The sequence below is a fragment of the Mobula hypostoma genome, chromosome 1, assembly GCF_963921235.1.
Source record: "Mobula hypostoma chromosome 1, sMobHyp1.1, whole genome shotgun sequence".
NCBI classification, from domain to species: domain Eukaryota; kingdom Metazoa; phylum Chordata; class Chondrichthyes; order Myliobatiformes; family Myliobatidae; genus Mobula; species Mobula hypostoma.
This window is the reverse complement of record NC_086097.1, coordinates 78,713,038-78,740,635: the sequence shown is the minus strand read 5'-3', so window position 1 is coordinate 78,740,635 and position 27,598 is coordinate 78,713,038. Positions and strand designations below refer to the sequence as shown.

Here is a 27,598-nt window from a genome sequence, read left to right as displayed (position 1 = left end):
CTTGCAGAGGCCAAATCACATCTCTCCGAAATATCTTCTCTTACCAATCCCACTGACACATCAAGCCATCATCTCCCGCACTTCATAAATTTGATTATATCCAGAGATTAGATTAGATTATGAGGACACGCAGTCCTCTTTTATTGTCATTTAGTAATGCATGCATTAAGAAATGATACAATTTGTTCCTCCAGAATGATATCACAGAAACACAAGACAAACCAAGACTAAAAAAACTGACAAAACCCACATAATTATAACATATAGTTACAACAGTGCAAAGCAATACCGTAATTTGATGAAGAACAGACCATGGGCACGGTAAAAAAAAGTCTCAAAGTCTCTCGAAAATCCCATCATCTCACTCAGATGGTTGAAGGGAGAAACTCTCCCTGCCATGAGCTTCCGGCGTGGCAAACTTGCCGATGCAGCATCCTGGAAGCACCCGACCACAGTCCGACTCTGAGTCCGTCCGAAAACTTCGAGCCTCCGACACCGAGCACCATCTTTGCCGAGCACTTTGACCCCGACCCCGGCACCAGGCAATAGGCAAATCTGAGGATTTGGGGCCTTCCCCTCCAGAGATTCTCAGTCGCACAGTAGCAGCGGCAGCGAAGCAGGCATTTTTAGAAGTTTCTCCAGATGTTCCTCCGTGCTTCTTCATGTCTGTCTCCATCAAATCAGGATTGTGCACAGCCCCTACTTAACAAATAGAACATCATTTCGGAGCGGCTGCGCACACTGCGTTGTGAACCGCCAGATTCTCCTCCCCTCCCCAGGTTAGATCTTTCCTTCACAGCGTCTAACCTGATAGTGCTTCATCTCAGCACTCCCAACTTCTGTCTGTTATCCAAGCTGCACAAGCAGCATGGTCTTGGTATACTCAGTGTTTCTGCCTGCATTGACCCTCCTCATACCTTGAATCCATCCTGTCTCCCCTTGTCCAGTCCCTTCCTACCTACAGCTTGATCCCCTCACATACCTTTCACCGTTTGGACAACTTTGATTGCCCGCCCCCACTGCCTCCTCTTTATACACCTCCATCCCCCATCAGGAAGGTCTTAAAGCCTTTTGTTTCTATCTACAACAAATATTCAAACAGTTTCCCCTCCACCACTATTCTCATCTGCCTGGCTGAACTTGTTTTTACCTTAATCAACTTCTCTTTTGACTCCTGTCACTTTCTAAAAATCAAAGATGTAGCCATGGGCACCCACATGGGCTCCGGCTGTGCTTGTCTTATTGTTGGCTCCATGGACAGTCCCCGTTTCAAATGCTCTCTGTCTAATTGATGACTGCATTGGTGCTGCCCCCTGGCCCTGTGCTGAATGCATCAACTTTATCATTTGTGCTACCAACTTCCACCGTGTCCTCTAATTCACATGGAGCATTTCTGACACTTCTTTCCCTTTATTCATGAGGCAAACAATCCATTGATATTTACTATAAACTCACTAACTCCCACAGCTATTTAGACTACAACTCTTCCTGACCTGACTCTTGGAAGGATGTCATTCCTTTCTCCCAGTTTCTTCCTTTCCACTGCATCTTCTCTCAAAATGAGGGTTTATGTTCCTGGATACGGACATTTTCTTTTTCAGGAAGTATGGATTCCCTTCTGCTGTGACTGATAGGAGCCTGATCTTGCATCTTGTCTGTTACTAGTACTTATGCTGTCAACTTGCCTCCTCCCAGACTGAACAGAGATTAAATTGGAAACGATGAGTCGACGCTTCGGGCCGGAACCCCCCGCCAGGACTGAAGAAAGAAGGTGGGGGAGTGTTGGAAGAAGGCTCGTAGTTTCAGTTGAAAAACCAGTAATAAAAAAAACAATAATTCAACTGAAACTATGAGCCTTCTTCTAACCCTCCCCCACCTTCTTTCTTCAATCCTGGCGAAGGGTTCCGGCGCGAAGCGTCGACTCATCATTTCCACTGGTGCTGCCCGGCCTGCTGAGTTCCTCCAGCATATTGTGGGTGTTGCTTTGATCCCAGCATCTGCAGATTATTTTGTGTTAGAGATTAAATTCTCCTGGTCCTTACCTTTCATCCTTTTACATTTATATTTTATCCTTTGCCATGTCCTTTGTCTGCCATAAAATCTCACCAACAGCCACATTTTCTCCTCCCATCCCTTTCTCCCTCTGTAACTCTATGGTCCTCTCATTTCTCCTTAACCATCTCTCCCTCAACCCTGGTACTTGCCCCTTGCCTTTGCAATAGATGTGATACTTGCCTTTACACCTTCTTCCTCACCACCATCCAGGGACATAAACAGACCTTCCAGAAGAGGCGAAAGTTTACACAAGTCTCCTCCAACCTTGTCTACTGCATTCAGTGTTCCTGATGTGGCTTCCTCTCCATCAGCAAGACCAAGTGCAGACTTGGTGAATGTTTTGCAGAACTCTTTTACTCAGTCCACAGTGGTCATTCTGAGCTCCCAGTTGTAAACCATGACTCCTTTTCTACCCTCTCCCCAGTCCACCTTCACCTAGCTTTTCCCCCTTCCTTCCTGGCTCCATCCACCCACTTGACACAGCCCCATTCCCCCCGCCCAATCTAGTTCCATCTGTTATTCTCCTCTCCCTTAATGCTGCCAATTCTCACCTCCAGCTCTGGTAGCATTTTGCATTCCTACTTAGCTCCCCTTAGCGCCTGTCTCCTGTTTTTAGATTCCCTCGTCACACCTTACTCCCTCTGTGTTTATTCTCTTTTTCCTTAATCTCTCTGCCTCCATCTAACATTCACCTGTCACAGTCTTCCAAATCCACCCCTTAACCTGACACTACCCATCCTTCATCTCACACCCCATCCTCTGCCAAAGGATCACCACACAATCCTTTCTTGCCACTTCCTTTTATTTGGTTTGGCCATCTTGCCTTTCTGCTCTCAATCCTGATGCAGGGTTTTGACCTGTAACTGCAACAATTTCTTCTCTTCCCACAGGTGCTGTATGAACGGCTGAGCTCAACCAGCTTGTTGTTTGTTGCTCCAGACTCCAGCATCGACAATCTCTTGTGTCTCTTTGGACATTAAATATCATTTTATTTTATAGATTGATAAAAACCATTTTACAGACAGCCATTGTTTTCTCTGAAACTTTATGTTCGCCTATGAAATATATGTCTAAATATAAATAAGGAAAGGATTCACAATATCTATCTTACCTCTTGTTGGAAATATATCATTTTGGACTCCTCAAACAACAGAACTTCTGCAGATGCTGGAAATTCAAGCAACACACATCAGACTAACTCTTCCTTCAGTTAGTCCTGACGAAGGGTCTGGACCTGAAACATCGACTGTACCTCTTCCTAGAGATGCTGCGTTCACTGGCAACATTGATTTTGGACTCCTCTTTAACTTTCAGCCTTATGCCACATGCTGGGCTAACTCCAAAACCAAATAGCTGTAGTTGCGATTCTATTTAATATATTTAGTCATGTTATTTCCCAATAACCACAGTTACAGTATTACTCCATATATTTGGATTGGTGTGGACACATTTGTCAACCCTGAAATGTAGATGTCATCTTATAATCGGTACTAAAGTGATTGAAACTGTCAAAACTGGTTTGGCAGGCCACCTAAAAGCTTATAATTGATCCAGAATTAAAGCATCCCCTCAATTTTGGTAGCCCATTTATTATCGAAAGAAATGTGAAACAAATGAGATAATCTCAAGCCTATAATTTTGTTTAAAGACTGATAATTATAAATTGCAGGAAAATTTCAAAGGTTGATGTAAATTTTATTATCAAACTACATATATGTCACCATATTCAACCCTGAGTTTCATTTCTTGTGGGCATACTCACCAAATCCTTAGAATAGTACCTATAACAGGATCAACCAGTGTGCAGAAGACAACAAGTTGTGCAAATGCAAATATAAATAAATAGCAATAAATTATGAGAACAGGTGATAATGAGATAAAGAGTCTTTGAAAGTGAGATCATTGGTTGTGGGAACATTTCAATGATAGGGCAAGTGAAGTTGAGTGTAGTTATCCCCTTTTATTCAGGAATCTGATGGTTGAAGGGTAGTAACTGTTCTGGAGCTTGGTGGTGCGAGTCCTGAGGCTCATGTACCTTCTACCTTATGGCAGCAGTGAGAAGAGAGAATGATTTGGGTGGTGGGTATCTCTGATAATGGATGCTGCTTTCCTACAACAGTGTTTCATGTAGATGTGCTCAATGGTTGGGGGGTGAGATTTTACCCGTGATGTATTAGGCTGAATCCACTACTTTTTGCAGGATTTTCCATTCAAAGGCATTGGTGTTTCCATACCAGGCTGTAGTCAATATACTCTCCACTACATACCTATAGAAGTTTGTCAAAGTTTTAGATGCCTTGCTGAATCTCTGCTAGTCTGAAGGAAGTAGAGGTGCTGCTGTGTTTTCTTTGCAATTGCACTTATGTGCTGGGGCCAGGACAGGTCCCCTGAAATAGTAACTCCCAGGAATTTAAATTTGTTAACCCTCTCCTCCTCTGATCCTCCAATGAGGACTGGGTCATGGACCTCTGCTTTCCCTCTCCTGAAGTCTTTAATCGTTCCTTGGTCTTACTGACATTGAATGAGAGGTTGTTGTTATGGCACCACTCAGCCAGATTTTCAAGCTCCCACCTGTATGCTGATTCATCACCACTTTTGATTTGGCCCAGGACAGTGATGTAATCAGCAAACTTGAACATGGCATTGGAGCTGTGCTTATCCACACAGTCATTAGTGTAAAGTAAGGGATTAAGCACACAGCCTTGTGGTGCACCTGTGCTGATGCAGATCGTGAAGGAGATGCTGTTGCCAATCCAAACTGACTGTGGTCTACAAGTGAGGAAATCCAGGATCAAAGTTGAGTATTTCTTTCTCCACCGCTGACCGCTTTTGAGGATTCTCTCTTTTCATTCCTGTTTAAATATAACTTATATTCAGAATGCTTAGAAAAGGAGTACAGAATGAGAGTTGAAACCATCAGTGATTAAAGAAAATATGTTGGCTATTAAAACATTACAACAGCTTTGACCATAAATCAACCAGAGTACATGGATTGAGAAATTAAATTGACAACTTTAAGTTTTATAAACAAACAAATGAAATCAAGGTCTACATTTTGAGTTAATTGGTATTGCAATATGTATTGTTGTATACGATGTGAATCGATGTCTCCCTTAGGCTCAGAACTGAGGATATCCATTGATGTCTGTATTAAAGTCCAGAACTTCATTGATAATAATCAACTCATTCCCACAGGTAGCAAAACATGGACGTGAACAGTATCCGAGGTGAATATGATGACGGTAAACAACATTCATATCTTATTCATGTCCAAACAGTTCTTCTGGACATTAAATGAGATTTCGGTCCCTGTATATTGTATGAATAATATACAGGTGATACTACTGATTAGAAATTTAATTGCACCTATCACACAAATACTCTGGGTTCAACAGCAGTTGGGGACTGGTATTCCTAGGGGTTTGATACCCCTGTCATCTCCACAAAGCCTTTCAACTGCCAGTGAGGTAAATAAGGAGTGCAATGGAATACCCTCTTTTAACACTCAGTGCTATCTAGGACAATGCTTTTCTCTCGACTGGTATTCAATTAGCCAGTGTAACCCCCTCACCAGGCTCGTATACAACCTCGGCTCATTAGCTAACTCTACTGACAGCCATGTGACTCAGTGGTGAGGGGGCCAGCTTTCATAAACATATGTCTAGGGTTGGTATGATTTGGGGTCCAACCAAGCAGGAATGACCTGATAAAAGAAACCTTGATTTGAATGAATGCTGTGTAAATACTGCCCATACACAATTTTCAGTCAGCAAGAAATAATAGATCGTACGCCATGTCAAATTATAAAAAAGTATATTTACCAATTTCAGCTTTATCAAACAGTTATTAAGTGAAAGAAAAGAAAGAAGGAAAAAAATTATGGTTACACCAGTCTAAACGTGCACATGACCGTTGGAGCTCGTCTCTTCCAAAGCTGGGTATAACTGCTATTCATGGTGCCGAACCCACAGTCTGCATGAAAGCATCTGTCACAGTCTGAACTTCCCTCAAAGTCCATCTCAAACAAACTGGCTCTCTGTCAGGGGTATTGACCTTCCTCCTTGGAGCCATTCATCTGCACAAAGCTCTTCTTGCAACAGGGGCTCTCCTTTCCACAGCATTCTGCAGTATTTTCCCTTCTGTCCTGCTCCACAGCTCCCGCCTAAAGACCTCAAACCTGACTAGTGTCAGTCACAAATCTCTCTCCGCTCTGCTCTCTCTAGAGCCTTCTGCAGAGCCCACCATCCTGATTGGCTGACACAACATTCCTAAGTTGAACAGCAGGGCTTCTTGTCTTTGGCTGAAACCAAAACATTCTAGCAGCAGGGCGCAGTGCTTTTGCAGAAAACTACTAAAGTGAAATACCTACATCATAGCAGTAGGAATCGTAATCAGGCGTTACACCACATTATGCATTCAGTCCCTCCTTCACAATGGTTGAAATGTATATCAGGCATAAAATACACAGCAGGAACTTCTCAAGGCTTCTTCAATATCATGCCCACCTTTCAAACTCACAGAACAAGAAGAACAAACACGTGGAAACACTGTCAGATGCACGATTACTTTGAAGTCCCATGCCATTCAGACTTGGAAATGCATAGCTGGTCATTGTCATTAAGTTAAACTTCTGGATAATACAGTTGGAATACCTTCACAAACCATTTTTTTTTCAGTAATGCAGTTCTCAAACAGGGCAAGTGAGAATTTCCACATTCAACAAATGAATACAGAAAAAATCTCAGTCTGGAGTCTGGCTAATTTTGTCTTGTTAATTTTGCTTCCACAAAATCATATACCAGCACCTGCAAGGATAATATGGTGCAAGGTTCAAATTCATTTAGGCTTGGTCATCCAATATCTTACAGCTTTTCTCCTTGAACCTTGATTATTTATTGGAGTCAGCTGAAGAAAACTTTGGACAGACTGGAACTATGTTTGCAAAATTTATCCACTGTCAGAGCTAATATGAAGACCGAGGAATAGCAGATTTATTAAAATGCTTGACTTATAAAAGAATTCAGATAACTTCCCTCATGATTTGATACCCCTTTCTTGTGCTACTGCCCCATATAAATCATGTTACTTAGCTTTAAGTTCTGGTTTTGTCTTGAGTCATCTTAACTCAAGTATTACTTAGATCAGGAATATGATATAATAGCCAAAAAATGTTGGATTCTCTCAACAGGGCAGAATCTGTGGAAAGAGCAAATGAATTAATATTTCATGTCAAAACTTTTTTTAAAAAACCTTGGTAAGAGAGAAGATTGTTACAGGTTATGTCTCTACCTGGTGTTGAAGGTACAAAAAAAAAGCTATTTCTGACTATTTTCCCTCAGCCTGTTCGGGGGTTAATTGTGACTGTAACTCTGTACATAGTCAAGTAGTGCAATATAACTCACTGACATCAAAGGAAGAGTTTTAAAGAACACTGGGTGATATTAGAATATGTGGAAAATGGATTAGCAGGTATTTTCAGGAGAGCAGAGGAGAACATTGGTTTCAGATACACATAGAATTTTAAAGACATTATATTTCTGTTTATCATCCATTCAATTGTTTCTTTTTCATTTTTGTGAAACATGTAAAATTAATCATTTTTGTTTTACATGCCCAGGTCTTAAAGCACAATGTTAAAAAGAGTGTGATTTCTAAATAAAACCTCGTAGGGTCTCTGCAGCATTTTATTCCTCAATGTTTCTCACCATTCTGCTACTTAATTTTGATACAGGAAATCTAATGGTATTGTGGTCAACGTGCCACACAACAGTATTCAAGTCCGTCACAAATCGTTTCATCAAAAACCTGGCCTGCGCTGGAATCTGTGCAAGTGTTGTTTGTGTGCCTTTCGACATCATTCTGAGTGCCAATCCATACTGCTGCTGGTGGATTTATACCCTGCTGTTCTGCAAAATCATCAAATTCCTGCACAAAGTCTTCTGTTCAGTCACTGTCCTCAGCTTTACAGTCATTGCATTGGACAGGTAGGTAACAACTTATTACAGGTCTGCTGTAAACATTCTTCAAGCAAAGGAGTTTGTGGATTTTCAGATTTTTCATTTATTCGTTTACAGGATAAGAGTAATGATGCCCAGTTTATTATTTGTTGCCTCTTCTTTTTCTTCTGATTTAATGGTGGTTGGCAGTCCAACTTACAGGTGCATTACCACCACCAACTGGGCTAGAGTGTGGTGTAGAGAGTTGGGAAATAAAACCCCTACTAGTTCTTTATTGAATGAAAACTAAATTACCCGCAAAACACTGTAAGTAATGAAAGACAATATTGTGAATTAAATTAAATTCACTTCCATAACTTAGTAAAGTTTATAAATGAAAACTTTCGACCCCCAAAGATAATAGTGCAGCCTGCATTCAACCTTATATGCTTCACATTGTGAAAGAATGTGTTCTACTGTTTCATAATGATGACAAAACCTGCACACCCCTGAGTGATGTCTTCCAACAAGTTACAAGGAATAATTAAGCATAGTATGCCCAGTTCTAAGTTGAGTCAATATAATTCCTTACCTTCTTGTCTTACCCCTTTCTCCCATCAATCTTACAGTTTTGCTTCTGCTCTCGGACTCAACTTTTGCTTGTCAGTCATGGAGTAAGTGAACGAGCCCCAACTGAGAATCTTGTTAGCAACTAGTGGTATTACATTCATTACACGTGTACTGTCTACAAAATGTGCTGCAGTTTCCTGCCCTGGCAACACTTTCCAAACCCATACCTAAACTGCAAAATACAAAGGCTGCAAGCAACAAAGAACACTGCCAGCTGTTTGTATTTTGCCTTCCAATTTGCAGTCCATTCTGACTTGAAAATTTATCACCAATCCATCATTGTTGCTAGGTCTAAATCCTGGAACTGCCTTGGGAATTCCTTCACAGGAGGACCACAGTGGTTCAGGAATATGGCTCACTAGCGCCTTCTCAAGCAATATGGGATAGGCAGTAAAAAGGCATTTTAGGCTAAACCAAAAAATAAAAGAAAGATTTTTTTCTCTATTAAGTACCTGCTAGTGGAGCTATGTAAATATTTTAAAAATATGCAACAATGATTACGAATTGATAATGCTGTATTTGAGTTGGTTGTGATTATGTTTACCATTTGTATGATTAGCTGCCATTAAAATAATCATAGTTTGGTTGAATAGGTTCTTGTTCCATGATCTAAAAAATGAATACTAGTCATTATCTTTTCATTTTGGCCAGTTGCTAACCCCTCTTGAATGTATGATTGCAAGATACCTTTACATATGGGGTCATGGTGAGGATGGAGGTGGGGTCGGAATAAGGGATGTGTGGATCCTAGGTAGATGCTTTATGTCAGCAACTTTAATTTTCGTGCCATAAAAATGGCATAAGCTGATAATGGGTAGGTGATATAGAAGCTTCAATATTAATCAGTCGGACTGCATGTCCTTTTTCTGTGCTATAGATTCAACTTCCTTGGGTAGGACCTGCATACACGTTGCTCACAACCACCCCATAACTAGTTGTTGTCATTCTTTATGAGAGCATAGATAGGCAGAATATAAAATAGCTCTAGCTCTCTAGTAAGAATTTACAATTTTGTTTTATTATCTGACCTACCAGTTTGATTCAAATATTTATCAATTTTTGAATGAAGAAGCTTCTTTGGATATATTTGATATTGTAGGTTTTCACAGATAAAATTGGCTGAAGCACTTTATGTTTCAGAAAAATCCTAGCAACTCATTCATTGTACTCCAAAACATTGAAAACAATGTACGGTAAAAGTACTTTACGTAATTATGTCATCACATCAGACCAGCCTCTTAAGGTGAACCCCAACACAATGTTGGTAGCTGTGAATTATGAATGTTTCTGCCAATTACATTACCCTAAAATATTTGTTGTTTTAAATGAGTGTTTTATGGTTCTTTTCCCTTTGTATATTTTGTGGTGATGGAATGGATCATTTATATATATACACTTTTGTTTCTTAAGCTCTGTCATGATGAAGTACAAGCACTGTTTGAAATTCTATGCTGGAGGTAAACAGGGAGATTTCCAGTCTTATATATAGCCTTCAAAGCAAAGTCATTTTTGTTAAGTACAAGAAAGTGGAGGCTGTATGCCTAGCAGTCCAAACAGAATAGAAAATAATAAATGGGAAACAAGCCAATCCATTTATGGTTAATGATGGTAAATAAGAGTTGTTTGTTAATCAGGCCATATGAACAACTCCAATTTCTTCCAAATAGCATAGTGTTTGTAAACAAGTACGAGGTGACTCAGTTTTGAGTTTTGCTCCAAAGTAAACTTTATGGACCTTAGACTGTACACAGTGGGCTGAAAAATCACAATAAGTTATGCCGTCTATGAGGAAAATCTTATCAATGAGATGAAACTGACACCAAAGCATGCAATCTATAAAGCTAATGTTGCTGCAATATCAATTATTGTATTTGATACTTAGTATTTTCATTGGAATAAAATCATCCCATTTGGAAAAGCAGCTGATGTGGATTGATCCTGAACCTGTTGCTGCCTGGTTCTTTGTAAAGGCAATGCATACACTAAAACAAAATTACACTCATAGGAAGACTTAAGATGAAGAAGTTCACCCGTGCACTTTAAAAAAATCAGAATCAGAATCAGAATCCGGTCCATTATCAGCAGCATATGTCATGAAATTTGTTAATGTAGCAGCAGCAGTTCAATCCAATACATAATATAGAAAAAAATAAATAAATAAGTAAATCAATTACAGTATATGTATATTGTATAGATTAAAAATTGTGCAAAAACAGAAATAATTTATATAAAAAAAGTGAGGTAGTGTTCACGGGTTCAATGTCCATTTAGGAATTGGATGGCAGAGGGGAAGAAGCTGTTCCTGAATCACTGAGTGTGTGCTTTCAGGCTTTTGTACCTCCCACCTGATGGTAACAGTGAGAAAAGGGCATGCCCTGGGTGCTGGGGGCCCTTAATAATGGACACTACCTTTCTGAGACACCGCTCCTTGAAGATGTCCTGAGTACTGTCACAACCACAGATCTGGCAGCACAGTAGATACGTCAATTGCGCTTGTGAATTTGCACATGTCAGCTAATTATTTAATCGTGATAGCATTTAACTCCATACTTGTCATTGTAGTGCCTGTTGAGACTTGGACAGAGCACAGCAACGCTACGCTGTTATTTGTATTGACTCTGAAGACTAGTGGTATTTGTTTAATAATTAGATGTTCATATCAGCCACAGTGTAGGCTTCATTTCCTGTCTGAGGGTTTTAGTTAATGGCCCTGTTCGGCCTAGCATTTGTTGTTTTATTTTCCCTTTAACACTGTTCGCATTAAAGCTTTGTGAACTATCGACTTGCTTCAGTGTCTGTCACTCCGCACTTGGGCCATGTCCAAACCTTGTGGCAGCAAGTCTCAAACGCACAAAGATGAACCCAGCAGAGCAAGAGCAGCTGACCTTGGCTGTGAGACTCATTGGTCAGGTAGGGTACAGGCTACAGGCAATGGAATCTATTCTCAGTGATGTTATGGAGGTAATGAGGTAGATAATCTCGTGCCAAAAAGCCCAGTCTCACTTGGAGGAACAGGTGTCGTCCCTAGCTGCAACTGTTCAACAGCTCACAGCAGACAACCAGACTCAGGTGTCTGCAATTTCTGCACTCACGGCTGCCGTCCACGAACTTACTGTGAACAGCCAGCATCAGTTAACAGCCATTAACGTTCTCACCAACACAATTCAGCAGACTCAGGCCGCCTCAGTCCCACTCCCAGCATCTCGCAGGTCCTCCTTTTCTGCTGCCCTACAATCTCTGCTACTAATGCTCCCACTCCTGGATCAAAACTGGCTCTCGCGCCTGGACCAGAGCTGACTCCCACATTTGGACCCCCACAGACACCCGTGTCCATACAAGAACTGAGTATTCCACCACCAGGCAGATATTCTGGTGATCCTGATGGCTGCAAGAATTTTATTATCCAATGCGAGCTGACATTCCAAGCCCAGCCTGGTTATTTTGATGTGGATTATAAAACTGGTGTACATGGTCAATTTTCTTGATGGACCTCCACTCAGCCTGTTCAACGCTTTATGGGAGCAAGGATACCCCGCAGCCCAGTCGTTTCGATATTTCGTGGTGGAGTTAAGGGAGGGTTTTAGATCTTCCAGTATGGGGTCAGGAGGTTGCCCACCGACTCTTGGACCTGCACCAAGGCAGAGGAACGGTGAGAGCCTATGCAGTTAAATTCCGTACCCTTGCAGTGGAGATGGGTTGGACTGAAGGCAGGGGTCCAGCATGAGATCGCCATCTGGGATGAGCAGAATAGTCTGGATGACCTGATTAATCTTGCTATTTGAGCTGACGACCGGGTGACTGAGTGGCACAGGGAAAGAATGTTTCAAACTTCCTACACCCCACCTGATTATCGTCTTTCCTCCCCTCTTCCCCTCCCTCACCACCCAGCCCACGGACACTGAGGAGCCTGTGCAAGTGGGGTGCATGCACCTGTCTCAGGAGGAACGAGAGCGGCGCCGGAGAACAGGTTCCTGTCTCTATTGTGGTGATCCAGGACACTTCTGAGCGGCATGTTCCAAGTGTTCGGTGAAAAAGAATGCCTGTCAGCAAGGAGGGTAATCCTGAAGGGTCGGTTCTCTCTTCAGTCAGCTTTCCCTAATTCTGTAATGCTTGCAGTTCCTTGTCGTGGAGGTCTCAGACCCATGAACTTAAGGCGCTTATCGACTCTGGTGCAGCCAGGAATCTCATGGACATCTCTCTCGCTCAAAGATGGGAGTTCCAACTCAGGAATTAAGAGAAAAGATCAACATCAAGGCACTGGACAGTCAACCTCTGGGAACTGGCCAGATCCACCTTTCCACCCAAACTCTCCAACTGGTGCTCGAAGGCAACCATCATAAAGAAATGTCTTTCTATCTGGTTAATTCACCTGAACTGCCACTGGTACTTGGTCTCCCCTGGTTATCCCGACATAACCCATGGATTGATTGGTCTCTGAAGGTACTCCAAGAGTGGGGACTGGCATGCCTGTCTACCTGTCTGGGTCCAGCTCAAGCTCCGTTCCATGAATCCTCTCCTGTGCCAGCTAAGGGATGTGGACCAGTCTGGGTTCCAGTGAATATTCAGATCTCATTGAGGTTTTCAATAAAAGAAAGGCCACCACCGTGCCCCCATACCAGCCGTACGACTGTGTCATAGTCCTCCCTGGGGCCGGCTCTTTTCCCTCTCTTGTCCTGAAACGGTGGCCATGGTGGAATACATTAAGGAGGCATTGAGCATGGGGATTATCCCTCCGTCAACCTCACCGGCAAGAGTGGGCTTCTTTTTTTGTGAACAAGAAAGATGGCAAGCTCCATCCCTGCATCGATTATCGGCCCCTAGACAACATCACTGTGAAGAACCACTACCCTCTTCCCTTGCTGGCGTCTGCGTTTGAACATCTCCAGGGAGCAACCATATTTTCCAAAATTGATCTGCGCAATGTTTACAATCTGATTCTCATAAGAGAAGGGGATAAGTGGAAAAAGGCTTTCAACACATCTAATGAATACCTGGTGATGCCTTTTGGTCTGGCCAATGCCCTCGCTGTATTCCAGGCTTTGGTTAACGATGTGCTCAGGGACATGTTGAACCAGTTTGTGTATTCAGATGACATCCCCATCTATTCCCGGTTTCATCAGGAGCACGTCCAGCATGTCCGGAGAGTACTCAGACTCCTTCTTGAAAACAACCTGTACGCCAAGCCTGAAAAATGTGAATTCCATAAAGACCAGGTGTCATTTTTGGGTTTATTACAGTTGAAATCAGAAGTTTACATACACCTTTGTTTTGTGGATAGAACTGAAAAAGCGTGTGCAAGGAAGGAGGCCTACAGATCTGACTCAGTTACACCAGTTCTGTCTGGAGGAATGGAACAAAATTCCAGCAACTTACTGTGAGAAGCTTTTTGAAGGCTATCCAAAACGTTTGACACAAGTTAAAATTTAAAGGCAATGCTACCAAATACTAACAAAGTGTATGTAAACTTCTGACCCACTGGGAAAGTGATGAAAGAAATAAAAGCTGAAATAAATCATTCTCTCTACTATTATTCTGACATTTCACATTCTTAAAATAAAGTAGTGATCCTAACTGACCTAAGACAGGGAATGTTTTCTAAGATTAAATGTCAGGAATTGTGAAAAACTGAGTTTAAATGTATTTGGCTCAGGTGTATGTAAACTTCTGATTTCAACTGTACGTACCTCATCCAGTGTTCAAATGGACCGCAGTAAAGGTCAGGCAGTTGCAGAGTGGCCCAAACTGTCTGCAGTCAAACAGGTACGGCGCTTCATGGGGCTTGCAAACTTTTATTGCCATTTCGGCTCTATCGTGGTTCCTATTAATGCACTCACCAAGAAGACATCGGCAGGATTCCATTGGACAGACGAACCCGGAGGGTTCCTGTGCTATGGAAGACATCCTGCCTCGTCCCTGTGCCGAAGATGCCGTGCCCCAGCGGCCTCAATGACTACAGACCGGTGGCATTGATCTCCCACATCATGAAGACCCTGGAGAGACTTGTTCTGGAGCTGCTCCGGCCTATGGTCAGGCCACACTTAGATCCCCTCAAGATCACCTACCAGCCCCGACTAGGAGTTGAGGATGCCATCGCCTACCTGCTGATCCGTGTCTACGCCCACCTGGACAAGCCAGCGAGCACTGTGAGGGTCATGTTTTTTGACTTCCCAGTGCGTTCAACACCATCCGCCCTGCACTGCTGGGGGAGAAGCTGACAGCGATGCAGGTGGATGCTTCCCTGGTATCATGGATTCTTGATTACCTGACTGGCAGACCACAGTACGTGTGCTTGCAACACTGTGTGTCTGACAGAGTGATCAGCAGCACTGGGGCTCCACAGGGGACTGTCTTGTCTCCCTTTCTCTTCACCATTTACACCTCGGACTTCAACTACTGCACAGAGTCTTGTCATCTTCAGAAGTTTTCTGATGACTCTGCCATAGTTGGATGCATCAGCAGGGGAGATGAGGCTGAGTACAGAGCTACGGTAGGAAACTTTGTCACTTGGTGTGAGCAGAATTATCTGCAGCTTAATGTGAAAAAGACTAAGGAGCTGGTGGTAGACCTGAGGAGATCTAAGGTACCGGTGACCCCTGTTTCCATCCAGGGGGTCAGTGTGGACATGGTGGAGGATTACAAATACCTGGGGATATGAATTGACAATAAACTGGACTGGTCAAAGAACACTGAGGCTGTCTACAAGAAGGATCAGAGCCGTCTCTATTTCCCGAGGAGACTGAGGTCCTTTAACATCTGCCGGACGATGCTGAGGATGTTCTATGAGTCTGTGGTGGCCCGTGCAATCATGTTTGCTGTTGTGTGCTGGGGCAGCAGGCTGAGGGTAGCAGACACCAACAGAATCAACAAACTCATTCGTAAGGTCAGTGATGTTGTGGGGATGGAACTGGACTCTCTGACGGTGGTGTCTGAAAAGAGGATGCTGTCCAAGTTACATGCCATCTCGGACAATGTCTCCCATCCACTACATAATGGACTGGTTGGGCACAGGAGTACATTCAGCTGGAGACTCATTGCACCGAGATATAACACAGAGCGTCATAGGAAGTCATTCCTGCCTGTGGCCATCAAACTTTACAACTCCTCCCTTGGAGGGTCAGACACCCTGAGCCAATAGGCTGGTCCTGGACTTATTTCCTGGCATAATTTACATATTACTATTTAATTATTTATGGCTTTATTACTACTTAATTATTTATGGTGCAACTGTAACGAAAACCAATTTCCCCTGTGATCAATAAAGTATGACTATGACAATGACTATGACTAAATCCTAAACTATTACATTTACTGCTATTAAGCCTACTGGTTTTGCTTGGACTTCCAAGCGGTGATTCTGTTGATTTTCGTTTTAAATTCAATAGCTGAATTCATTGAGGTATTGCATGGTCAGAGTACGATTTGTCCAACTCCTGGTAGAGCCTTGCATCTGTTGTTTGCCTTATTTGACTTTAATAACAGTGTATCTTTTGGCATTGTCTGTCTATGTAATGCGAATAGCAGTGGACATTGTGGGTTAGTGTTGTGCTTTTCAGTTGAAAAGCATGCATTTGATGCTGATTGTGGGATTGGTGCGTGATTCACGTTGTGCGCTGTGGGTCGGACGCTCTGTTGGTTTGTTTGTGCTCTGTGTAGCCCAGATTGTCTCTGAAGCTGTTGACACTGTCACAGTTTACTTCTATATTATATTTATCAATTGCTGTTGCTTGTGAATCAACAGAGGCATTTATAGTAGGCACATAATGCTTGAAACGGACTTTTGAACGTCACGCGTCTGGCCTTGCGAATACATATTACCATAGGGTACATCTCTCAGCACCATCACTGAATAATTCAGCCCCACTGTAGCACCAGCAAGAAAAAATATCTGGTGCTGCCACTGACTGTGAGTTATGGCTTCAAAGGATTACCTTGAGGCATTTTCCGCAGGTGAGTAGATTAGTAGATGCAGATTTAAGGTAGCTTTCTGAAGAATCAGAGCAGAGTTACTATGACCTAAAATGCATGACCCAGAAACACGGCTGAATTAGATTTTCCATTAATTTTCAAAATGGAATTAGATATTGCTGAAAAATGTATCAGTCTAAAGGGAACAATTACAATTGGAAAACAGCACCAATTGATTAAAAAAATCAAAGAATATTTCTTGATGGCAGAGCAATCAGTGCTGCAAACCTACATCTTCAGGTCTGGATTCAAATCTGACCTCAAGTACTATCTGTGCGGAATATGAAATTCTCCTGTGACTACTAAGGTTTCTGTGCACATTCCAAAGACATGCTGGTAATGGACTACTTAATGTAGGTAAAGAGCACATGGGAATTGATGAGCATGCAAGAGATAATAAGTTGCAGAGCCAGGGGGAAAATATGAAGAAGAGACCTGGGACTGTATGGATCATTTATTTATTGCAAGTAAAGAGTCCATTCTTATCGTACTAGTGGGGTGTTCAATAGTTTTATGACAGTGGAATAGAAGCTGTCCTCAGGCTGGTGATATGTGCTTCAGTCTTTTGTATCTTCTGCCCAGTTGGATGGGGGAGAAAAGAGAATGTCCAGGGAACTGAGATCTTGAATTATATTGACTATTTTATCAAGGAAGTGAGAAGGGTAGACAGACGTCATGGAAGGAAGGCCGATATCCAAGATGTGTCGAGCTGTGCCCACAAATCCGAATCCGAGTCAGAACCAGAATCAAGTTTATCATCACTGGCATGTGTCGTGAAATTTGTTAACTTAGCAGCAGCAGTCCAATGCATAATTTACATATTACTATTTAATTATTTATGGTTTTATTACTACTTAATTATTTATGGTGCAACTGTAACGAAAACCAATTTCCCCCAGGATCGATAAAGTATGACTATGACTATGACTATGCCGACAAAGGATTTTCACAGCTAAAGCAATGTTTCACCACTGCCCCGCTGTTGCAACACCCAGACACATCTCAGTCATTCATTGTCGAGGTGGATGCATCCAAAGTGGGCATTGGAGCAGTCCTCTCTCAGTGCTCGTCTGCGGATAGCCGGCTGCATCCTTGTGCCTTTCTTTCCTATTGCTTGACTCCAGCTGAGAGGAATTACGACGTTGGGAACCGGGAGCTTCTGGCTGTCAAGGAGGCCCTGGAGGAATGGCCACTCTGGCTGGAGGGGGCAAAGCATTCATTCTTGGTCTGGACAGATTGCAAGAACGTCTCCTATATTCAGGATGCTAAGAGACTCAACTCTCGTCAAGCCCGGTGGGCTCTCTTCTTCACATGGTTCAATTTCGTCCTCACTTATCGTCCCGGCAGCAAGAATACAAAGGCCACCGCTCTCTCCCAGCAGTTCGACAGATCTGAGGACAATGCCGATCCAGAGCCCAATCTTCCTTGCTTGTGTGTAGCTGCTCCGGTGAACTGGGGAATAGAGGCAGAGGTGAGGGCTGCCCAACAATCAGATCCAGGCCTGGATGGGGGACCTCCCAATCGGCTGTTTGTCCCTGTTGTGGTGCGTTCCAAAGTGTTGGAATGGGGTCACTCCTCCCGTCTAGCTGGACATCCAGGAAATCAACAGACTCAAGAGTTTATAAAGAGACAATTTTGGTGGCCTATGTCCCAGGATGTCCACGACTTTGTATCTGCCTGTCCCACCTGCGCTCAGAACAAGACATCACTCCAGCGTCCTGCGGGTCTGTTATGTCCACTGCCTGTGCCCCTCCGCCCCTGGTCCCACCTCTCAGTAGATTTCATTACTGGTCTGCTCCCATCTAATGGAAACACCACCATTTTGGTCGATATGGATCTATTTTCCAAGGCTGCCCAATTCATTGCCCTCTCCAAGCTCCTATCAGCTCGTGAGACTGTCACACTCATGGTTCAACATGTGTTCAGGCTCCATGGTTTTCCTCAAGACATAGTGTCTGATCGTGGACCACAGTTCACTCCCACTTTTGGAAGGCTTTCTGCTCTCTTGTAGAAGCCACGGCCAGCCTCTCGTCTGGCTTCCATTCCCAATCTGATGGCCAGACTGAGAGAGTGAACCAGGAGTTGGATACAACCCTGCACTGTCTTGCTTCTTCCAACTCCACGTTCTGGAGCTCCCAATTGGTTTGGGCAGAGATCGCTCACAATAACCTCCAGTCGTCCTCCACCGGTATGTCTCCCTTTGAATGTCAGAAGGGATTCCAGTCCCCGCTCCTCCCCGATCAGGAGATTGACGTAGGAGTTCCTGCAGCCGAACAGATGATCCAGCACCACAAGCGCACATGGAGTCGAGCCAGGGCTTCTCTGCTGCGTGCCCAGAAACAGCATTCCCAACAGGCTGACTGACTCTTGTCAACAGGTAAGGCCATTCAAGCCAGGAGAGGCGGTCTGGTTGGCATCTAGGGATCTTCCCCTGAAAGTCGAGAACCAGAAATTGGCATCGCGCTATGTGGGACCGTTTGTAGTGGAAAAGGCTGTCAACAAGGTGTCCTATAGATAACATCTACCAGCATCAAATGAAAATCCACCCAGTATTGCATGTTTACCAGCTCAAGCCATTACTACCTCTCCCCTGGCCCCAGTCACCCCACCTCCCCCTCCTCCCCCCCTGGTAGATGGTTCCCTTGTCTATACCGTGTGCCGCCTCCTGGCATCTCGCTGGGTACGTGATAATGTCCAGTACCTTGTGGACTGGGAGGGGTATGGCCCAGAAGAACGTGTTTGGATCCCAGCAAAGGACATTTTGGACAAGTTGCTGATCTGGGACTTCCAGCGGACACAGGTCTGTGGCGCCTCAGGGGCTGCGCAGAGAGAGGGGGGCCCTGTCACAATCACGGATTCGGCAGCACAGTAAATACGGCAATTGCGCTTGTGAATTTGCACATGTCAGGTAATTATTTAATCGTGATAGTATTGAACTCCATACTTGTTGTCGTAGTGCCTGTCGAGACATGGACAGAGCACAGCAGTGACTTGCTTTTGCTAACATCGGCCTTGCCTGAGAAATCGACTCTGAAGACTAGCGGTATTTGTTTAATGTTTAGATGTTCTTTTCAGCTGCAATGCGGGCTTCGTTTCCCGTTTCAGAGTTTTAGTTAATGGCCCTCTTTGGCCTAGCCTTTATTGTTTTATTTTCCCTTTAACACTGTTCGCATTAAAGTTTTGTGAACTATCGATCCACTTCAGTGTTTCTCACTCCGCACTTGGGTCTTATCCAAACCTGGTGACAGGTACTTTGTAGGCTGGTACCCAAGATGGAGCTGACTAAATTTACAATCCTCTGCAGCTTCTTTCGGTCCTGTGTAGTAGCCCCACCCATACCAGACAGCAATGCAGCCTGTCAGAATGCTCTCCATGGTACATCTATAGAAGTTTTTGAGTGTTTTTGTTGACATACCAAATTTCTTCAAACTCCTAATGAAGTATAGTTACTGTCTTGCCTTCTTTATAGCTGCATTGATATGTTGGGATCCTGTTAGGTCCTCAGAGATCTCGACACCCAGGAACTTGAAACTGCTCACTCTCTCCATTTCTGATCCCTCCTATGAAGATTGGTATATGTTCCTTCATCTTACCCTTCCTGAAGTCCACAATCAACTCTCATTTTACTGAAGTTGAGTGCCAGGTTGGTGCTGTGACACCACTCCACTACTTGGGACATCTCACTCCTGTACGCCCTCTCGTCACCATCTGAGATTCTGCCAACAATGGTTGTATCATCAGCGATTTTATAGATGGTATTTGAGCTATGCCTAGCCATACAGTCATGGGTATAGAGAGAGTAGAACAGTGGGCTAAGCACACACCCCTGAGGTGCACCATTGTTGATTGTCAGCAAGGAGGAGATGTTATCACCAATCTGCACAGATTGTGGTCTTCCATTTAGGAAGCCGAGGACTCCACTGCAGAGGCAGGTACAGAGTCCAGGTTCTGTAACTTAACAATCAAGATTGTGGGAAATACAGAGCTATAGTCGATGAACAGCATCCTGACATAGGAGTTTGTATTGTCCAGGTGGTCTATGGCTGTGTGAAGAACCATTGAGTTTGCAAAAGCACTTCTATTGAGCAAAATTCTACCCCTACAACTTGTAGTATGTGGTAAAGACTAATAAAACAGCCAGTAAAACTCTAACTTGTTGCTTTGCTTCACTTGGCCAGAAGCCTTGATTATAGCTGCGTTCTTAAATGAGTCAAGAGTAGAACAACCACTCCCATGACAGCATTTCAGAACATGCAGCATCCACCAGAAAGGAACTCATCTATATTGACACAAATTAATGGCATAAAATTTTACTTTTCTTCTTCAGTTCCAGGATGATTTGCTTCCACTTCAGTTCTTAGGTGGGTAAGATGCCTGTGTGTGAATTCCTTCAATGTGAGGTAGTGTTTGCATACCAACTATCATGTAGTCTTGAAAGTGAGGTTTTGGTCCAATGCCAAGAAGACCCAAGATGATTTAGGACAAGGCTCAGCTGCACAAGTTAAATACCCACATGTCCAGGTATCTACACAAACTCTGAGCACACGTGGATACCCCCTGACTACATGCAGTATCTGCTTGGTCATGAACTGTTTATCATTATCACCCTGGCAAAGACAGTATAGTGGTTTCCACAGTTGGCTGACATTATAAGACTTTATTTATAGAGCTGGTAACAGCTTTACTGCTGCTTTTCACCAGGAGATTAATGTCAGCCTGCTTAGACAATATTATTCCATTTATGATCTGTAATGAGATACAAGTGATTCAACTGCCTGAGGTGTAGCCCCTTTGGATCATGTGGTTACAAAATTAACATTTTTGATGTTTTTATCAAATCCAATTTATGTTTGCAAGTTTTTAAAAGAAATAGCAGTTTTGAATTTGCCATTTTGACATAGAATGACTTGCTGGAGCTTATTCTAAAATAAGTTTTTCAAGGTTTAGTAGCAGTTTATTTATTATTCTTTGTTAAATGAGCTAATTGGTAAGAAACTAAAACAGTTGGCATACAGTGAATATCTACAGAGCTCCAACATAGCTCAGAGCTATATTGGCAGGTAAGTGGAAGGAGAAGAAATAGAGGAGACTTATGAAAGCTTCATTGGATAGCAATATCATAAAAATCACGATGTATGACCATGGGGGTCCTCATGCCTGATCAACTATTCAATAATGTCATGGCTGAGCTGAACCTGGCCAAACTCCTCTTTCCTGCATTCCCCCCCAATCCTTAAAAACATAAATAGCAAGAAAAGGCCATTCAGCCCCTTCAGCCTATTCTGTCATTCATGATTGATCCCATCTTGGCATCAACACTTTTTCCAGTTCTCTTGACATAAACCTTGACTCCTTTTCCATTTTAGTGTCTCTCAAATACTTCCTTGAATATATTGAATAACTCTATCCCCACAGCTTTTGAAGTAGAGAATTCCCACCTTTGGCTTTGGTTGGCACTCCTAATTCTGAGGCCTTGCTTCCTGTTCTACATATTTTCACTAGGTGAAATATTCTCATATCATGATCCTATCAATTCTGTGGTTTCTATATTTTGGCTCTGTAGGTGCACCATGTTGCCCTGAAAGTGAAAGGAGAATTTGAGAGGAGTGTTGTGCCATTTGGATCATTGAACAGTAGCCAGGATGAGGTACAAATGACAATGGTAAATAGAAAAAGCTTGTAAAAGGGCAATATTATGATAGTTATGGAGGATTTCAATATGGAGGTAGATTGGGAAAATCAGTTCGGTGCAGGATCCTAAGAGAAGGAATTTATAGAATGCTTACAAGGTGACTTTTTAGAGCAGTTTGTGGCTGAGCCCATTAGGGAAAAGGCAATTCTGGATTGGGTATTGCACAATGAACCAGATTTAATTAGGGAGCTTATGGTAAAGGAACATTTAGGAGGTAGTGATCATAATGTTAGAATTCACCCTACAGTTTGGGGGGGGGGGAAGATAAAATGAGATACATTAGTCTTACAATGAAGTAAAGGGAACTACAGAGGCATGACTGATGAACTGGCTGAAGTTGATTGGAAGGGGATACTAGCAGGAATGATGACAGAGCGGTGTTGATTGGAGTTTCTGGAAGCAACCTGGAAGGTATGGGATTGTATCATCCCAAAGAAGAGAACCATTCTAAAGTGAGGATGACAAGGAAAGTCGAGGACAGAATAAAAGCGAAAGAGAAGACATACAATTTAGCAAAAAAGAATGGGAAGTTAGAGGATTAGGAAACTTTAAAAGACCAATAGAAAGCAGCTAAAACCATAATAGAAAAGATGAAATATGAAAGTAAGCTAGCCAATAATGTAAAAGGAGAAACCAAAATTTTTTTCAGATATATAAAGAGTAAAAGAGAGGCAGGAATGGATATCAGTCTGCTGGAAAATAATGCTGGAGAGGCAGTAATGGGGAACATATAAATAGCAGATGAACTCCATAATTATTTTTATGTCAGTCTTCACTGTGAAAGACACCAGCAACATGGCAGTTATTTAAATGTGTCAGAGGGGCAGAGGTGAGTACATTTACTATTACTAAGGAGGAGCTTGGGAAGCTGAGATGTCTGAAGGTAGTTGTCATGTGGACCAGAGGGACTACACTCCAGAGTTTTGAAAGAGGTAACTGAAGAGATTGTGGAGACATTAATAGTGATTTTTCACAAATCAAAGATTTTTTTAAGATTCTGGGATGGTCCTGGAGGAGTGGAAATTTGCAAATGACACTCTACTCTTTAAGAAGGAAGAGAGGCAAAAGACCAGAAATTATAGGCCAGTTAGCCTGACTTCAGTGGTTGACAAGATGTTGGAATCCATTACCAAGGGTACGGTTTCAGGGTACATGGAGGCACATGATGAAATAGGCTGAAGCCAACATGGTTTCCTTCAGAGGAAATCTTGTCTGACAGATCTATTGGAATTCTTTGAGGAAATAGCAAGCAGATTAGACAAAGGAGAGTCATTCGTTGTTCACTTGAATTTTCAGAAGGCCTTTGACAAGGTGCTGCACATGAGTCTGTTAAACAAGATAAGAGATCCTTGTATTACAGGACAGAAGACTGGTTGACTGGCAGGGCGCAAAGGATAGGAATAAAGGGAGCATTTTCTGGTTGGTTGTCAGTAGCTAGTGGAGTTCCACAGGGTTTGGTGTAGGGACTGCTTCTTTTAATGTTATATGTCAATGAATTGGATGACAGAGTTAATAGGTTTGTGACTACCTTTGTGGACAATACCAAGATAGTTGGAGGACCAGGTAGTGTAGAAGAAGCAGAGAATCTGCAGAAGAACTTGGACTTATTAGGAGAATGGGCAAAGAAATGTCAATTGGAATAGTGTAGGGAATATATAGCCACACACTTTGGTAGAAGGAATAAATGTGTAGACTATTTTCTAAATGGTGGGGGGGTGAATTCAGAAATCGGAAGTGCAAAATCATAGTGCTGATCTCCCTAAAGGTTAGCTTGCTGGTTGAGTCAGTAGTAAGGAAGGCAAATGCAATGTTTGCAGTCATTTTGAGAGGACTAGAATTTAAAGACAAGGATATAATTCTGAGGCTTTATAAGGCATCGATCAGATTGGAAGTATTGTGAGCACTTTTTGGCCCCTCTTCTAAGAAATGAGGTGCTGTCATTAGAGAAGTTCCAGAGGAGGTTTACGAGAATGATCCTGGGAATGAAAGGGTTAACACATGAGAAGTGCTTGATGGACATTCAAGAGGGGTTAGCAACTGGCCAAAATGAAAAGATAATGACTAGTATTCATTTTTTAGATCATGGAACAAGAACCTATTCAACCAAACAATATGAGGTTATTTTAATGGCAGCTAATCATACAAATGGTAAACATAATCACAACCAACTCAAATACAGCATTATCAATTCGTAATTGGGTTATTTACACAATGTGATTGCCACAGCTATTGTTAAGGGCTCTGCAATTTAGTCTCCATGTTGCGTATACACCTTGCAGTGTTTGAATTGTGAGAAGCAAAAGCTACGAAATACGCTTGTTCATTGTATTCCAGTAGAAACATTAATTTGTCTTGAGGTTACAGCTGGAGTTTATAGCTTGGGACTCTGCTGGATAAACTATTCCAGTTGTAGCAAAGTTTCAAAGTGGTTTAGTGAGATGATACTGGGTTGTGAGGATTTAGTTGGAAGATTTTGGAGCAGTGAAAGTTAAACAAAAAGTGGAAGTGTTAAGAATTGAGAGATTTTTTCCACTGAGTGAATCGGTAAGAAAAAACTGGGAATTTCATATTAATCCTTGAAATAGGAGGTTGAGGTTAGAAGTAAACATAAAATTAAGGGTCATTATAACAAATATTATTTATACTAGTGATGATTGAAGCTGTCTCAATCAGTACTCCTCAGAGGGAATTAGATACTGTAAACACTTGAAAGGAAGAAGTATGGGTATTGATTAAGTGCACCAGTCTGATTCAGAATGCACATCAGGATTGGTTGAAGTAGATATAATTCTAAAAAGCAATTTCTGGGAATAAATTTGATATACTTCTGTGTTCAGAATGCATAAATTTTAATACAATGCATATCGGAATCAGGTTTATTATCACTGGCATGTCATGTGAAGTTTGTTAACTTAGCAGCAGCAGTTCAATGCAATTCATAATCTACAGAGAGAAAAAAAAATAAATAAAATAGAACAATAATACTAAATAAACAAGTAAATCAATTACGTATATTGAATAGATTTTAAAAAAACATGCAGAAACAGAAATACTGAACATCAAAAAAAAGTGAGGTAGTGTTCAAGGATTCAATGTCCATTTAGGAATCGGATGGCAGAGGGGAAGAAGCTGTTCCTGAGTCACTGAGTGTGTGCCTTCAGGCTTCTGTACCTCCTACCTGATGGCAACAGTGGGAAAAGGGCATGCCCTGGGTGCTGGAGGTCCTTAATAATGGACGCTGCCTTTCTGAGACATCACTCCCTAAAGATATCCTGGGTACTTTGTAGGCTAGTACCCAAGATGGAGCTGACTAGATTTACAACCTTCTGCAGCTTATTTTTGGTCCTGTGCAGTAGCCCCTCCATACCAGACAGTGACGCAACCTGTCAAAATGCTCTCCATGGTACAACTATAGAAGTTTTTGAGTGTATTTGTTGACATGCTAAATCTCTTCGAACTCCTAATGAAATATAGCCGCTGACTTGCCTTCTTTATAACTATATCGATATGTTGGGATCAGGAGATCTTGACACCCAGGAAGTGGAAGCTGCTCACTCTCTCCCTCTATGAGGATTGGTATCCGTTCCTTCGTCTTACCCTTCCTGAAGTCCACAATCAGGTCTTTCGTCTTACTGGCATTGAATGTCATATCAAAATTTCAAATCAACTGTTCAATCCTTATAGCCATTATTTTCTGTGAGACGCAAGAGATTGCAGGTGCCACGATCTGGGAACAACATTGTGCTGAAGTTTAGCAGCTCGAGCAGCGTCTATGGGAGGAAAGGAATTGTTGACGTTTCGAGTAGAAACAAAGCAACAGCACTGAGAGTGGAGAGGTGAGATGCCCTCTTAGTGTAGCTGTTTTTGTGAGATTGCATTCAGTGCTGTCTACATGCTGCAGCCTGGAATCCATGGCATTTACCTTCATGCAATATGGCAGGTTTCTGAAACAATTTATTATAACTGGCACAAGATAAACCAACAGTCTATATTATCTGAATAAAGCATATTTTATGAAAATAATAATCTTAATCCTGCATATTTACTTCAGAGTTCACACAAAGTGATCAATATAAGTATCCACAATCCAAAACAATTAAGTAAATTGTGTTACATGGTTATGTGCACATCATATAGCATGGCCCAGCATTTTTATGTTAACATTAGTGCCCCATATTAGCTTCTTGCCAATTAATTTAATCAAACACTTTCAACATAATTCCCTATTCTGTTCTTCCATGTACTCTTTTCTAGATTTATCTTAGGTATCTGTGATAACCACCTTAATACATATATTTTCTTCAGCCAATGACTGGTGTGTCAAGGCCGACCTGGATGGGAAAGGCAGTTTCCCGGAGCAAAAAGCTTTCACCACATTGCGTCCAGATATAATTATATGGTCTGACACCAGTAGAGAAGTGGTTCTTGGTGAACTCACAGTCCCCTGGGAAGACAACATCGATGAAGCCCATGAGCGCAAGTTAATAAGTATGCAGAATTAAGATCAGAGTGCAGAGACAGAGGGTGGAAGGTCTCATGCTATCCATTCAAAGTAGGCTGCCGTGGGTTCATTGCATTCACTCTCCAGAAGTGGCTGAGTGACCTTGGCTTCACTAGAAGAGAGATCAAGTCAACCAGCAGGGCTGTAGCTGAGGCAGCAGAGAAAGGATCAGCAGGGGTGTGGACCAAGTATGTCCAGAGGGACAGATTGTCAGACAGTGTATACATATCTTACAAACCCTTCAGTAGTTGCATAGACACCTGAAGAGTAGACTATCTGTTGGATGGAAGTGACCGACAACTCTGATAGAGGCAGATGCCAAGTTTTTAAGCTCACCAGTGGGAGGTGGTGCTTTAGCACTGCTGGCCCACCACCTTGAGGGAGTCTTGATCATAAGTGGGCCGAAACTCCTGAGGACAGTTGGCAGATCAACTGATGATCCCACCAGTAATAGCACAGGACAGTTAACATCTTAGTCCACGTGTATTTTTAACTCTAGAAGCAAGTTCCAATTTTTTTAGAAACTTCTCCTGAATTCTTTGTTCTGAATGATTTGTTAGTCACTAACTACAATTTATAACCTGTACTCACTGAATCCTCAAAAGCAGATGTATTTCTAACTTTAATTTCTTCATATTTGTGAAGATCTCTCTCTCTGGTACTCTCTAAAGAATAGAAAAAAAGCCAGTCATGTGAGACTGTTGTAACCTCTCACCTTTGATACCAGATATAGACGAGTTGAAAGTTTGTATGTGTTTTTCAGGTATATATGCCATACACAATCAAGGGATGAGCTTTTTGATGTTTTAATATTCTTTG

At 42.3% G+C, this 27,598-nt stretch overlaps 1 protein-coding gene across 1 annotated transcript in view; it reads left to right on the top strand.

Annotated features, from left to right (window-relative positions):
- Positions 1–27,598, top strand: part of gpr176 (G protein-coupled receptor 176) — a 67,505-nt gene that overhangs the window by 24,091 nt on the left and 15,816 nt on the right. Inside the window, exon 2 of the mRNA XM_063051220.1 lies at positions 7,787–8,039. Within this exon, the coding sequence (XP_062907290.1) occupies positions 7,787–8,039 (253 nt within the window). The remainder of the gene's footprint in view (positions 1–7,786; positions 8,040–27,598) is intronic.